Source organism: Cryptotermes secundus, unplaced genomic scaffold (assembly GCF_002891405.2).
Source record: "Cryptotermes secundus unplaced genomic scaffold, Csec_1.0 scaffold666, whole genome shotgun sequence".
Taxonomy (NCBI): Eukaryota; Metazoa; Arthropoda; class Insecta; order Blattodea; family Kalotermitidae; genus Cryptotermes; species Cryptotermes secundus.
In genome coordinates, this window is record NW_019731229.1 from 40,642 (window position 1) to 57,146 (window position 16,505).

The 16,505-nt window shown below is 36.0% G+C and overlaps 1 protein-coding gene across 3 annotated transcripts in view; it reads left to right on the forward strand.

Moving 5' to 3' along the window:
- Positions 1-5,881, forward strand: part of LOC111866586 — a 29,094-nt gene extending 23,213 nt beyond the window's left edge. The window contains exons 3-5 of one of the 3 annotated variants that reach the window (XM_023855674.2): positions 483-873; positions 3,188-3,435; positions 4,994-5,881. In XM_023855674.2, the coding sequence (XP_023711442.1) occupies positions 483-873; positions 3,188-3,435; positions 4,994-5,212 (858 nt within the window). In that variant the 3' untranslated portion in view covers positions 5,213-5,881. The remainder of the gene's footprint in view (positions 1-482; positions 874-3,187; positions 3,436-4,993) is intronic. The other 2 variants (XM_023855672.2, XM_023855673.2) reach the window with 2 other exon arrangements.
- Positions 5,882-16,505: the final 10,624 nt, after the last annotated feature.

Genomic DNA, 16,505 nt, shown 5'->3' on the forward strand with positions numbered 1-16,505 from the left:
ACACGAAACGTGTATGGTCATATTTTGGTATCTTTTAATTATATATATCAGTGCATGTCTTGGGTTCAAAGCTGGGCTGCACTGTCACAATATCGTCTTTGAATGAGGAAGTGGAATTACAGACACATGAAGTTTGAAGATACGATTCTGAAAGAGAGGGAGAATTTTCTTTCCGAACAACAGTCAGAAATTCTGCACCGCATGTAGTTACTTCCTAGAATTATGTCCCATTACACATCAGCAACTTTAATGAGTCAAATTTAATCCAACCTGCGAAAGTCGGCCAAAAGGAGGGTGCAAGAATAAGTACCTACAAAGGCACGATTGTCAAATAAAGCCAGTGCATGTTAGTGGCATGGAAATATATTCGTATGTAAATCTGCTAAGAAAGCATAAAGTTTTATGTGTTTATTGTCTAAGAAACTAGCAATTTATAATTTTTCAATTTGCGTTACACTGTACTAATTATGGCACTATTGCAGGTAATGGACTTGGTGGAAAACTGGGACCGGGGTCTGGAAACACGGCTGTTCATGTCAGCAGGAGTTCGATTGAGCGCTGAACCAACGAAGCCCCCTTCACGTCTCCCTCTTACAACACTCGTCTCAGTAGCAGAGCACGTTCGCATTCAAAGCCTGGAGACCGCTGCACGCCTGTGTCCTGAAACTCGCACTGTCACACTGTCTAATGCTTGGCTTCCTAGTACAGCTCTCTATAAGCTAATGGTGATGGAACACCTCACGTCACTTTCCCTCACTAACTGCGAAGGGCTAACATTAGATTTTCAAGAAGGAGTTCTACCTTTGCTTGCTGTGTGTGGAGAGAGACTTCAAAGTCTCATCCTTGCCAATTTCACGTATGTCGACATAGCAGGTAAGCTGAAAACATGTTATCATTGAAACTGCATATGCTGATATTCTCTATATAAGCAAATAAATGTGATAAAAACAGATGAGTTTCTGTCAATTACTCATAAAATCACATATTCTAATTAAATGCGGTGGCAAAAACTGAAAGTCCTACATTGATTATGCATTGGACACAATCCTGACCAGATCCAGCCAGTTCACATTTGCAAAGAGTGGGTGCCATGAGACCATGAAAAGTTCCACATTTTGCACAACTTTCCATTTCCTAAAGGTTCGTCTTACATCACAAATATACTCATTAAGTCATAAAAGTACAGCCTAGAAATCTTCGATGTAAAGTTGTTAAGACGGCACGAATGTCCTTTTCTCACATTTTCGTTTCATTTATTCTTGGGCAGCTTACCGCAAACATATTTTCCACTTATAAAATGTATTTATTAAATGGAAAAATCTCTGAGTTCTATAACTATTACCAACGTCCTTCGAGTCACATCCTTTGGTAAGAGAAAAATCTTAGCTGCCCAATCAGTCAAACTTTTTAAAGTATACCCTACTGGGTTAAATGTGAACTGGGATAGCACAGCCGGTATAGCGACAAGCTACTGGCTGGATGACCGAGGGGACAGAATTCGAGTCTCGGTAGGGTCAAGAATTTTCTCTTCTCCATGTCACTCAGACTGTCTCCGGGGTCTACCCAACCTCCTATCCAATGGGTTCCGGGGGCTCTTTCCCCGGGGGTAAAACGGCGGGGGCGTGAAGCTGGCCACTCACCTCCAACTAGTGCCGACGTCAAGATATCGTGGGTCTATACATCCACTCCTCTATACGCTTTCACGGCATAGTGTTTACTTAGCTATGCACAGGGACAACTTTAACTTTTACTGGGTTAAATGCTATGTAATCTGAAGGAGGCCTACGTTTCAAAGGAACACATCACTTCAATATTCAGGGACGAAGAATAAGCCAAACAAGAAACCAGCAAGAAGCAAGTTACTTATTTCTTGCTTTGCTTAATTTTTGGCCCTGAAGAAGGAAGTGATATTTTTCTTTGAAACATTGCGCTTCTTCTGAATCAAACAGAGTTACAACTCAGAAGACTCTCTCTTTTGCAAGATTCTATTTCTAACATATGATGGGAACTAAAACTGCCATGCAGGAAGAGACCACCTATCTCTTGCCAGTTCCTTGCTTGGCTGATTCTTCAAACCTGAATATGGGGATGTTATGTTCCTCAGAAATAAGCTTCTTCCAAATTTCATGATGTTACTGCCCAGAAGACCATACTCTTCATTGCCACCACTGTGACAACCTCAAATCCAGTACAGTCCAAATTTCTTTACTGACATCACTGAGGTCAAATTAACAAATGTTTCTGCTACTTATTTTCATTCTGATCAAACTTAAAATAGGTTTTATTTTCTTCTAGTTTCAACTGGAAGACTTAAAAAAAAAAGACATGCTTGAGTGCCAGTTCATGTAGGTTACAGGAAGGAAAGTGTCAAACTAAAACAATGTATCCAAAAAATAATGGCGAGGTTTCAGGGTCTCTGGCAGAAGTCACTGAATATGAAAGCTGAGTAACTGTTGCCAGGCAGGGCCTAGTGAAGACTGAGAAAATATAGTGCACATTACAGTGAATAGTAAAGTGTGGGAACTAGTGAAACTGTTGTAGTTATTTGTCGTTATGAGTTATAAGGCTCCAATAAATCCAATTACCAATCCAAATCCTGTGTTTAGCCACTTAACACATGATAATATATGTGTACAACTGATGATGGCCTTGTGTGACCGAAACATGTTGTAAATTTACATGAAACCATGGACTAAGTGAAGTTTCACTGAAGATTGCATTGCATATATGTATCATATACTAATATTTGGTGAGGAGTACAAATTATGAAACTCCTTGATGTGATATATTAGTAGTATTTTATTTTATGCTTTCAGAAGCACAAAACGCAAAACAGCTGGATACTCTGAAAAATGATTTGGAATATTTCTCACTCAGAACCCGGAACACTTCCAGAAAAACACTATTTATTCTTTAATACAGCCATATGCCAGGCCAAAAGTGAAATGAGGAATCAATTTTACATACTGTGCTGGTTCATCATGCCAGCTACACAGCTCAGCATTGGGTAGAATGATAACTTGCAGTAATAAATATGAGAACTGCTTTGGTGCCAGTCACAGGAAGTCCCATATTAACTTCCTGTGACAAAACCTGTTTCTCCATGTTAAGAAGCCAGATATACAGCACAACCTACAAAGCACACATACAATTTTAATAATATTTAATAAAGACATTTATTTTCTAGGCATAGGAAGGGCATGTCTCGACCTGCAGAATCTAGCCTTCTCAAATATTGCCGAATATGAACCTGTAGGACAACCATGTGATGAATGGTTCAACCAGCTTCATGCTCTAGAATTATGGTCAGATCCTCATGCAGATCTTAGTCCCTACATGATACGACAACTTCTGCTTTTCAGCCCAAACATGACAAATATGCTGTTCAAAGGATGTGAAATACTTTCTGATAAGCTGATGACAAGCATATGGGAGGTATGTATTAATTTCTTTTTAATCCTGCCAAAAAATTGTTTCCAAGAGAGGTAGAGACCCATATTTTGTATGAACTGGAAGGTTTTATATAAAATACTTAAATTTATTACAGAAGAAACAAGAAGGTCTGGGAAGAACCAATTGCCCACTTTCCTTTCACTGTAATATGAGAATCTGATAAGACAAGTAGAAAGAAAACTTTAGTATGTATGCATAATAAAGTCAATAAAATAATAAAATTTGAGAGGTTGCAGTGTTGATACTACTGATGGGAGTGACTTCTGAAGTATACTGTTGAGATGGCCTCAGATAGCATGATACACATACACACAAACACACCGACAGAAAGGTGCTCTCGTAAACACGCTTTTATTTTTTTGAAATGAGGAAAAAATGCGATAAAAAATGTAAATATATTTTGAATCTCATCTTCATTCTGTTTAGGATACATTAACTATCACGGCAATAGCTGTTCCTATTTCTCACTTCATCTTCCAGTTACCTTTACAAAATTACCCTAACTTCTTCTATGTGTATGTCAACTTGCCTTGAGCAGATCACATTTTAATGTTTGAATATCATAGTATGCTGCACTATTTTAGATAAGAAATAGACAACAATTAAAGTATATATTTAAGAACACATAGCCACAGAAATTATGTACTATATGTATTGATTTTCTCTGTAAGAAAGTGCTTACATCCAAAATATTTAAAAAATAATAAGTATAAAAAGTTCAGGATTTCAAATCACACAGAACAGCCCTTATGTGCCACCCACCTACAAACCTATCACTGTTTACTGGTGGCTGCTGTGCTGTGTGTAAAGTAACTGGAGTGAGAAGCTGACAGTTCACTTAGTACTGATATCTCAAATGAGTGAAATCTTACATATGTGACCTCTACATCATCTTTATTTCCAAGTCCTCAGGTCCAGAGGTATCTTTACATTTTAAATATACGTGTAATATGCAGTTTTGAATGTATGGCCGATTAATTCTGCAACACATTTATTTTGGGTCTCACATAACTGCACAATTAATAATATTTTTTTATTGCTAGTGGGGTGGGACTAAGTCCCTTGTACTGCGGCCACTTCTGGCCTATTTTACCAGCCCAAGATGACAGGTGAGGGTGACTGTGGGCAATTGGTGGAATGAAGATTGGCAGGGGAAACCGAAGTACTCAGAGAAAACCTGCCCCAGCGTCACTTTGTCCACCACAAAACCCACTTGACCAGACCCAGGATCGAACCCGGGCCACCGTGGTGGGAAGCCAGTGACTAACCGCTTGAGCTATGGCATGGCCATTAATAATATTACAAATATTAAGTGTACCTACCATTGTACTGAAAGTGAGTAGAGTTAGCAAGTGTTCAGAGATAGTTGGTGAAAGAATTGGAAGCTATAATACTGAAGCTATCTTTGAATTTTTTAAAATAAGACATTGAGATTTGGAAATTACAACTATTGGACTTGGTACTAAGTCAGAGGTTCAGAGCTTAAGTGAGTTATAATTCTATGGCATAATAAAGCTCTACACATCTGCTTTAATTCTAGGTGAATCCAATGCCAAAGCTCTCTCATTTGACACTGGACCACTGCCACACAATCACAGGAAAAGTCCTGCAACATGTGCTGAATGCTGATAATGAGTTGACTGTACTGAGAGTCTGGAGTTGTCTTAATATCACCAAATGTATCCATACTGAGTTAGTACATCACATTAAGAATGAGAATTTGGATGTGTACTTTGAGTGGTTTGAATATGATGATTAGAAAATTTTTCAGTTGTGCTCAAATCACTTCAACAGATCTGAGTTTGAGTGTTCTCATTTTGGAAAACAGAACACAACACTTAATCCTGAACTGGGATTTGTGGCTCTCATCACAATTAACATTAACATTATAGTCTTCTGAGCATGATGTTACAATAGGCTGGTGCATAGTTACCAACATTTCAGGAAATGTGCTGCCTCCATCTTAAAGAAAATATTTTAATTGAAGACACTTTCAGTATGGCTTGTTTTCCACAAATATGTGACACTTTTGTACAAATGTGTAAAATGCAATTATTGTAAAGCGAGTTTTATCTGCTGAGAAATATATTTTCATGTAGTACAAAGAAAAATATCTGATCTCCTAATAATGTTCAATTGAAATATAACTGATCCTGAATAAAATAAATTAGAATTACTTAAGAGCTGCCAGTGCAAATGTCATTTCTTAGAAATCTTCACATGAACGAATGTGATGAGCTTCGTAATATAAACAGTATACGCTACAAATGGTTATTTTTTACATCTGTAAAAAATTTCATCTGACAATCTTATAACAAGCATTAAACACAGACAGCAAACAATATGTATTTTTTATAATTTCTTTCTTTATCTGAGAATTCTATGTGAAATCAATACAATTTCCAAATCAGCTTCTTCAAATTGCAGTGAAATTTGGTGAAGATGTAGACTTATAGAAGCAAGTGAGAATAACATATTCTAGCCTAGCATTTTTCCTGTGACATGGATTCAAAACTAAAATATTGTCTTTTTTTAACTAAAGAGCTATCAATTTTGTCTGGAATTGTACATAATAGACTGATTTTATACTGGTCAGAAACAGATTCTTTTCCATTTCTCCATATAGTGAACAGTCTCCAAATGTAATTCCTCACTGGAAATTACATTTTACTAGCTTTCAAATGAGCTCCAAATATGCTCTATAGATAAGTTAGAGTTACAGCAACATTTTCAAGCTGTTTTAGAGGAAGAAGTCAAAGTTTCTGAACTTGAATTCATGCTACAGAGATATTACAAGGTGTACAAGGGCAACATTTCTTAATTTTCACTGACTTCTATACAGTTTGCATGTTACGGAATTCACTGAATTTTAAGGACTGGGATGAAGTCATTTTCATGTGATGACTCGACATGGAATAAGTCTTCTGGGCAATGTTTGCATCTGTCCTGTGATACAACAGACAGTACAATTTCTGGGCTCTTTCTTCACATCTGCACATGGTATTTCGTCCAATGACAAGTTTTTTAATATTCATAGCTAACAGTACAAATGTTGCACAACTTTCTTGCATCTGCACATGATGACAAGCATTTAACACTTTAAATGCTGAGCGGCCATTCTATAGGCCGCACTGGCATATGCGAAAATTGCTGCGCTGCCATTCTGTAGGCCGCAGTGTCCAGCAGTTTCTAAACGTGTGTAATTTCTTACTGTGACTTCAGATGTCGTAGCATTATATACCACCATGTAGATCGATGTTTGAAGTCCAAGAATCTCGAGTTTGATGTAAATTGCATTAAAAATCGACCTTCTATGATTTTTTCCCCCAATCGATCACAGGATAGGGCAATGAGCCTCTGAAGGTTTTTATTTCATTGTATTTGTACCTTTGGCCTACAGATGGTACTTGTATGCCCTTCATCTAGAAGAATGATGCTTCAGTTTCGATTCTGTTCCAGTCTCGAGACCCTCGAGACGATTCTATCGCAACAAATTTCCAGTAAGTTTCTCCACATTTTCCGCGTGAGGTATTGTGTGTGCATTGTGTGCGTTTTCTTATTTACAATGGCTAAGAGACAAGTGAGAGATGATGACATCCATGGTTTGTTGGAAGAAAATATTCTTAGTGATGTTGAGTTGTCTGATAGCGACGACATCTCCTCCAACACCAGCAAGAGTGATTTTATTCCACCAACACCCAGCCCTCAGCCAAAATGGAGGTGCACTTCACCTGCGCACATCAGTGAAACAAGTGACAGTGACCTTGATGACGCAGTGGAAAGCATTCCTGTCTACATGTGTGACTGGGAGGAGGTTGCTGAGAACAGCGATATTCAACCAGAAGTCCCTTTCTGTTATAACGAAATGCAAGGACCAAAATATATCCCACCCATACCTATGACACCAATTCAGTACTTTTATCTATTTTTCACCACATCACTGCTAAATTCCATAGTTACCCAAACAAATAATTATGCAAGAACTTTCCTTCAGACCCAGAAAAATATTTCTCCTCATTCCCAGGTACTAAAATGGAAAGACATTACACTCACAGAATTGAAAGGTTTCATTGCCTGCCTTCTCAATATGGCAATCAAAAGACAGCCAACCATTTCTTCATATTGGTCTACAAGCCCAAGCCAAAATGTTCCTTGGTTCCGTAACATGTTTTCCCGCGACCGTTTCCAGCTCATCCTGAAATTTTTCCATCTGGTGGATAATAAGAACTTGGCAGGCCCTAGACAACCCGGATATGACCCTTGCGCTAAATTCCAACCCTTGATTGACCAAGCAAATTCACTTTTCCATTATGTGCCACACCAACAACTTAGTGTTGACGAAAGTTTAGTTGGCACCACAAATCATACACAATTGATGCAATATTTGCCTAATAAACACCATCACCGTTGGGGAATAAGACTGTGGATGTTATGTGACTCAGTGTCGAAGTATTGTGTATCTTTTTTTTTGTATATCGGGGGGGCCAAGAATGGTGAAAACACATCAGAAAGAAAAAAAATATGGATTAGCTTACACGGTTGTAATGAAACTTTTGAATATGGGAAATTATCTTTTGTAAAGGATATCACATTTTCATGGACAATTTTTTTATGAGCATCCCACTTGCAAAAGAACTTTACAAACTCCAGACTTTCATAACCGGCACAATAAGAAGAAACAGAAAATGGTTGCCTGCAGCATTCGGAAATAAATTTCAGGTCGGTCAAACACAGTATTTCTGCAGTGGCCCAATTCTGTCTGTAGGATACCACGAAAAAAATTCTCAACGTTTCCCAGTTTTGCTCCTTTCCACACATGGTCAAGCTACTGAAAGAGAATACAGCCGAGTTTGTCGTGGTAATCAAAAAACTGTGAAAACCCCCCAAATTATTCAGTCCTACAACAAATTCATGGGTGGTATTGATACTTCAGACATGATGTTGTATTCCAACATCGATGAACGTCGTACGATAAAATACTGGAAGAAAGTGTGCTTCAATATTTTTTCTTGAATGGTACTCAATTTGTACATATTTTTTATGGAAAATATTCCAACTGGTTCGAAACCAATGTCTCGGCTTGATTTCTACATCAAAATTATAGAATCTCTAGGTGAAGAGTGGATGCAGGAGAAAAGAAATGTACCTACAGCTGGACCATCAGATGCAAGGGAAAATAAGGAGAAATTTTTGAGAAAGTTGCCCCCAGGAAAACAAAAGGATTTTTGTGTTTGCAACAGAAGGACAAGACTCGGGAAAGGGCAGAGAAGAAGATCTTGCACAATATGTGCAACATGTGAGAAGGGCCTTCATGGTCAATGCTTCCCTGAACATATATGTACCAGTGGTACATAGTTCACTTATGCTGTTTCACTGATTCTACATGCAGAGAGAGTGTGAAGTGCAGTCTTTTAAAAATGTTGATACTATGAATAAACTATTGGGTGTTTAATTTTCAAATTTTAACATCATATATAAAATGAACAGAGCTATCAGACAACAGCAATAGATTGTTATTTTTTCATTTATTTCATGTTTATATTATTCTTCAAAGTCAAGTTTTCGTTTTCTTTCTAACAAAAAGTATAAAAAATATTTTTTATTTTCATAATGTGCTCTGATAGAAACAAAATCCTTCCAGCATAACAATATACATTCATCTGGAAACAGCAGGGAATTTTTTCAGTTTTCTGACTCCAAAAATTGGGTGAGTAGAATTTATTATAAATATGCATGTAATATTATTTAAATGACATTTAAATGGCATAGCACTTTTCGCGTATCTCTCCACGACGACGTTAGCACTCAAAAGGTTAATACACACAACAAATAGCCCAATTAATGATGGATAATGTTCACACAAGGATGCACCTGTCACATCCTGTAACAAGTTTTGTATTACACGTGGTAATGTGTAAAAATGTGTACAGTAATTTTTCACATTTTCAATAGAAGACAGCTATTTTGTACTGAAAGAATGTCCTCCTTTACCCAGAACTATCTGACAGGTTTTGCAGGTAAACTCTGAATTCCATACTTTTATTTCTATTTTTACATCTCTCAGCTCTCCAATTTTTGTAGGAGATGGAAATGTATGAGAAATAAGATAGGGATATTTTAAACAGAAGAGGGTATACACAGAGACACTAGATATATGATATACCTAGACATGATTTTGATGAAGTATGAGAAATACATTTTCACTTTCACTCAACATAGTCTCCCTTGAGGTCGATGCACTGCTTCAACTCTGTAGACAAAGATGATACCACTGACCAATGAAAGCCTTTGGCTTGCTCTTCAAACTTCCCCAAAACAGAAACCTTCAAATTCATCATCGCTTAGAAACCAACATCCACACAAATGTTTTTTCAACTTCAGAAACTCTAACAGTCTTTGGAGGTCAGGTCTGGACTCTACAGTAATTGGTTTAATTATGAAAGCTACAATCCCTTAAGGGAGCCTCAACATCTCACAACCCTATGGGCCTCTACAGCCTGTTACAGGGACAGCTTATCTTAGAATGTATTTCAAATGGAAATACGTCATGCCACATCTAGCAGTTATACATTTCTTACACTGGTTACTATAAAACATACGAAGGTTACACAGGTACTCACTGTCGTCACGATTCCAATGCTTTTCCTATGCATGAAATTGTCTTAGACCTGAATCTATCCATTTGACAGCAAAGTACATTTTACCTGGGGTTGTTTCTTCAAAAACATTTTTTGTCTGCATTATTTCTCCTACGACACAGTTTGGGAGAAACTCAGTGAGATGGATAGATAGTTGAACATTTGTCACTTATATTGCCCATACAGATGGATGGTTTAAATTTAATAATCCCAAGCAACAATGTACAACTTATGAATCAGCACCGATGAAATGTTTTGAGAAAGTGTTGCTTGTACATAAACATAGTGGAAAATTATTTTAAATTTGTGACCTTCTTGGATTCATGATCAACAAAATTATAGGCTGTTTTACATGGAGTGCATATCCACACTAAAACATCTAAGCCATTTAAGCAGAAGAAAAAGAAATGTAAATAAATACTGAAAATTGTTATGTTCAAGTTCAATGATATTGTAAGATTTGAGGCTTTCACGGTGGTGACTATGAAGAAAGCAGTCTTTTGGGATTTGGCACCATGTATAAGTGGTGTTAACCGACGTTTCGGAGGAACGTATCTTCGCTTGCAGAATTCTTATATTTTCTTCTACCCTGAAGATGGAGGCGAAGAGCGAAGAGACCGTGAGAACCAGTAAAAGCTTTTACCGGTTCTCATGGTCTCTTTGCTTGCAGAATTCTTATATTTTCTTCTACCCTGAAGATGGAGGCGATACGTTCCTCCGAAATGTCGGTTAACACCACTTATACACGGTGCCAAATCCCAAAAGACTGCTTTCTTCAATGATATTGTTGGATATGATCTTGTAGATGTTATATTATTATAGACTCACAATCATTTTTTTTACAGTTTCCATACAATGTGCATAATTACAGTACCGATTCCTGGGAGCAGTACTTCACCTCCTAGAAACCAACAGAATTCTGGACAATACCATATTGACACTACAGAAAAATGGGAGTGTCTATGTCACATGACACAATGCAGAACTAATATGACAAGACTACAGCAATTGTAGCAGTAGTTGATCAGCAAAAACAAAATTAATTAGATATACTTTGATGGTGATTTCACATTTTATTCTAATACACAAGGTGTACTAGCAAAATGAAGTCCATTAAATTAAGGGCTGTAAGTTTTGTCATTAATATTTTTAAACATGGTTTACAATTTTAATTTGCCTCTTCACATACAGTGTTAGTTCTCACTGGTTGATCCAAATTCATATTTTGTCAGTATGTTTTATCTGGGATCTCGCATACTAATTTCATCAGAAACCAACAGAGACTTCAGAAAATGACAGATGGTTCAATGTCCTGACAGTGACGAATGCTCATAAGGTGTTCTCTTACACATGCACATACAGACTGACTGAAAAGTGGGCAAGGTAAGAAAACTCATAATTAAGCTCACACAAAATAAAAAGAGAAAAATTTTTAATCCTATTTCCAATGTTTATTTAGTGTGTGATTAAGGTAAACTGTCCCTGTGCTTAACTAATGAAGCATTGCACAATGAAGGCATATAAGGCAGTGAATGTATGAGATGAGTTTGATGTTAGCATAAAGGCAGCCCATAGAGTCATCAAGCATGTTTATTTCCATCCTTATTCCACATCATAATAAGACTTCAATCTCAAGCAAATACAGACACCAGTATACTGCCTTCATAAGACTATTATTTCATATGCAGTTTTGAAAACTGTATCCTTCAAATTATTTCTTCCAATTAAAAAATAAATAACTACACAATAAAACAAAAATCCAAAGGTTCAATGCCACTGGTAGACCACTAAGTATTCTTTTTTGTTTAAAATTCTGAGACATGCAGCATATAACATTACATATGTATAAGAAATGGACACCACCCTTTCTGAAGGATGTATGCTCCAGATATTGAACAAAATTGACATCTCTGTGCAATGGAGGGCCAAATGGTGCGTAGAATTTATACAATGTTCACAACTGTTATACCCTCACCAACAAGAACAGTAGCATTTCTTGGAGTCTGGGTGAAACTTAAAAGTGTTTTGGCACCCTACATCATACCCTTCCATCCCCTCATCAGACCAAATGCCAAGCTTAATTACCTGGAACAATATGATTTGTTGCTAGCTAGAGCTGCTACACACAAAGAGCAGCACACATCACAACTGCAAATGTTATCTGGTCTAAATTCAAACTCAGCAGTTTTGCAGATAGCCCTGAAGTCATCATCTTATGATCTGTTTCCTTACTTTAATTCCCTCCCCCCTTTTTAAGTTCATTTCTAGGATTAAGGTGACATTCTGGCCACGCCACGGCTCAGGTGATCGATCACCAACTTCTTGACATGAAGCCTGGGTTCAATCCAAGGGTAGCCCATGTAGCGTTTATGGTGAGCAAAGTGGAATCTCTGCCCATTATTATTATACCAATGTTCTATACTCATCTATAATCTGAATCTGGTACAACAGGCATTGAGGCCACATTACCACAGGACTCAGTTTCATTAGTTTCATTGTTTTAGTAACAAATTTGCCTAGAAATAAGGATAATAGCATAAACAATTTTAATATTGCATAGTTTTTATGTATAGTGATGTAAGACTGTTTTTTGATATAAATTTAACACATTTTTTTATATATTTTAATGATTATGAACTGTACATATATATTTATATTTGTGTTGTACTATAATAATTATGTGACTGGTTCTATATCTATGTATATGGATTTATGGAATATACAATAAATGAATGAATGAATGAATGAATTAAATTCTTACAACTAAAAGCATTATACTGAGAGAATAAATAAATACAGTTAAATTTGATCTCCTTGAAGGCAGAAGGGAAAATCTTGAGACTAAAGGCTTGGGTGAAGCCAGCCCCATGGTACCAACATGCTTGTCCTTACCTTACCCATTACAAAAACAAAATATCATTAATTACAGGTTCGTACATTGCAATTTATTGAAGCTCTCTTTTGTGATTACAAAAATGCTATATACATAATTATATAATACGTATGATGAAAGCCCTTGGACTCTCATTTAAATTTATTGTGAACCTTAAAAATCGACTTAGTTCGCAGGCTACTGAAGGTTTATAAAAACAAACAAATAATGCAATATGCTAAGCAGAGTGATCAAATTTATCAATAAAAACTATATGAAACAAATAATCTGCTTGGGGCATAGGTCTCTCACAATAGTGAAGCTACAAGATTTGCAAGCATGTTGTATAGGAAGTTATCTTTATAACACTTGTATTTTGAACATCAACCAAGTACAAATGCAGTGTGTTGCCTGGGACATGAGACAATATAAACTTTTTGTTCCTTTACATCTGTTTAATCCTGACTTACACTTACTTAATATTTAAATATTTAATATTTTCAATATAAATACTGTATAAATATTGGAGTTTCAGGTAAATAATGCTTCACATCCCTTACCAAATGTTTAAACATTGCAAAAGATAATACATGGTGGGAAAATTACAAGCTTTAAATCCTGACCCAAGCATCAGCAGAAATGGTTGGTTGTCATATCAACCATAAACAATTCTGTGACATCAAAATAACTGTACAGTCAACATATCTCATAATTCTTTAAGAATTAAAAGTGTCAACCATACCACAAAACTGACCTTCCATTACACTTCTGAAATTCAAAATACTTTTGTTGACTGGGTACCATAATGAAATGTGTCAGGATTCATCACTTTACATGGAAAGAAAGAACAACATTAAGTTTACAAAGTTACCTGATATTATAAACTGAAGTTTCTACATGCAAATTCCTGGACAGTATCTCAATTAGGCCATAACTCCTTAATTCAAGATCCTTTCCAATTCATCACTCATCCTACCATCTAATACTATACAGCGTAGATAATGACAATGCCATTAAATAAGCCACAAAACAAAGATGATACACGATGTTCATACAACTGTCACAATCTTTTTAAATTCCCATAATTCCATCTGTAATCACTAGGTATTTAAAAACTGGATGACACTTTTTGTAAATTTTAAATATATCTACAGGCAAACACAAAATAAAAATAAGGGGGAAACGTGTTCTCAGGGTAATTTTAATACCACACACTTCAAAATAAATTATATATATAATACTATGATTCCAAAACCATTAAGCTTCAAACGTTTTTTTACAAGTAACACGTTCTGTACCAAACCACTGAGTTGAAAGTGTTCACTTGAATTGAATACGGGCAGGTTCCGCTGAGCTTAGTCACTGCTCATCAACCATCCACATAAAATTCATAGATGACATTAGTAATTACTAGTAGTCTTATTTCTCTGAACCATGATATGTATCTATCAACTGATGATCATCAGCTGATTGGAAAATGCTGTGGTTTTAGAGAAATAAATAACTGGTAATAATTAATATGTTTATGTATGTTTGTGGATGGTTGTCGAACAATAAGGACTTTCAACATAAGGATGCAGAAACTAAATATTATCAACTGGACTTGCCAAACTTGGCAGAACAAACTGGGGGGGGGGAGCTACAACTTTGAAAGGACAGTTTAGTAACAATCCTGTATTTTCACATCCTGCTGCAACTGTTTAACTTAACCTCCATGTATTTATCATCTGTCAATCTTGCAACACTTGTTTATTCACTACTTAATTTTAATTTTAGTTTAACATTATACGCTTTTGACACTACATCTTTCGGCCCCAAATGGCCATCATCAGGTGTCTTGATATGTTACAAATATTTTATTAAATTATGCTAAACTGTTACACTGTCTTAGTCCATGTTAAAATCAGATGCTGTAGTTCTCTTTTCAAGGTAAAACCAGATAAAATCCTTTAAAATGGCTTTAATAGAAACTTCAAAGGATTTTATCTGGTTTTACCTTGAAAAGAGAACTACAGCATCTGATTTTAACATGGACTAAGACAGTGTAACAGTTTTAACATAATTTAATAAAACATTTGTAACATATCAAGACACCTGAAGATGGTCGTTTGGGGCCAAAACATGTAGTGTCAAAAGCGTATAATGTTAAACTAGAATTAAAATTAAGTAGTGAATAAACAAGTGTTGCAATATTGATGGAATATAAATACATGGCCCTTAAGTTAGTAACAATCGCAGAAACCAGGACAAAGAGCAAGTCCACTATCATTTTTTCTATGTAAGCTCAAGAGAATCTAATTAGAATTATAGATGGATACACCATTTCCAGCTAGGTCAAATAGAATCAAACATACTGCATAAGTTGCTAAGTCTAAAGAAACTAATCTCTTTCAAAATATAACTTTAGGAAACTCCATTACTTTAAAAGATGCTACAATTCCTATTCACATTCTCTTATTCCAATTTATTACAATGTTAAGACTGGTTCATGTGCTTGCTTTGAATTCAGGATTTGTAGTTTTTCAAAGTCCTTCCAGGCAAACACCAGTAGTGTACTGTAAAATAGGCTGCAACCACTTTATGTCATATGTTTTTTAATTAATCATTCATATCTCATCTTACCACACAGCTGAAGAAGTACTATTAAATAAGTTTTCAACTAGCAATAATCGCACCTCGGATAAACCTCATTGGTTATGAAATTAATAAATTCAACAAGTGCATAAATCCATACCACATCCACATACAATCATTGACACAGTATTCTGCTTTTGTAACTTAACCAGGGGAACTCACCAGTGGGGCATTCTACAACAGTACATAAGGCAGAGCAATGCACAAAACTTGCATAAGTGTTACTGTTACTGTGAGATGAGACATCTATGGGTTGCTACACCCTTTTAAATATTGATCTCTCTTCACTGACCTCCAATTAGAAAAACTTTTGTCACACATCTCCCACCACAGACATGCTGAAGCCACTACAACTCACCAAGTGGGAAATATTTGTTGAATTCCGTTCCTTTCATCTGATAGCATAATGGGCCCACATTATTAAACATACTGAGGGACAAATGCTACCAACAGATTACTACAAATAATAATAAATAGATACAAGGTTTACAAAATAAGAATTTAATTTAACTCACAATTATTTGTATTTATATGCATTAATTTCAATACATGTTCACAATGCCCACCTTCACCAATTTTAGGAAGTATATACTCAAATGAAACATTAAACAGACAGGAAATTAAGGCAATAAAAGGAATACAAACATCAATGAATACATGTTTAAACACATTCTCATTTGCAGATGACAAGGTAATAATGTAAACTCAAGGATGAATTACAGGTATAAGCTCATGAACTAAACAAATGAAGCGGAAAATATGACACAAGAGTTTCAATAGGAAAAAAAGGTGGGGGGGGGGGGGGGGANGGGGGGGGGAATGTCACACTTCACACAAGAACCCAAAACTAAAAGATAAGCAATATAATCATTTGGCAAGTCAACACATTCAAGTACCCTGGATACCAT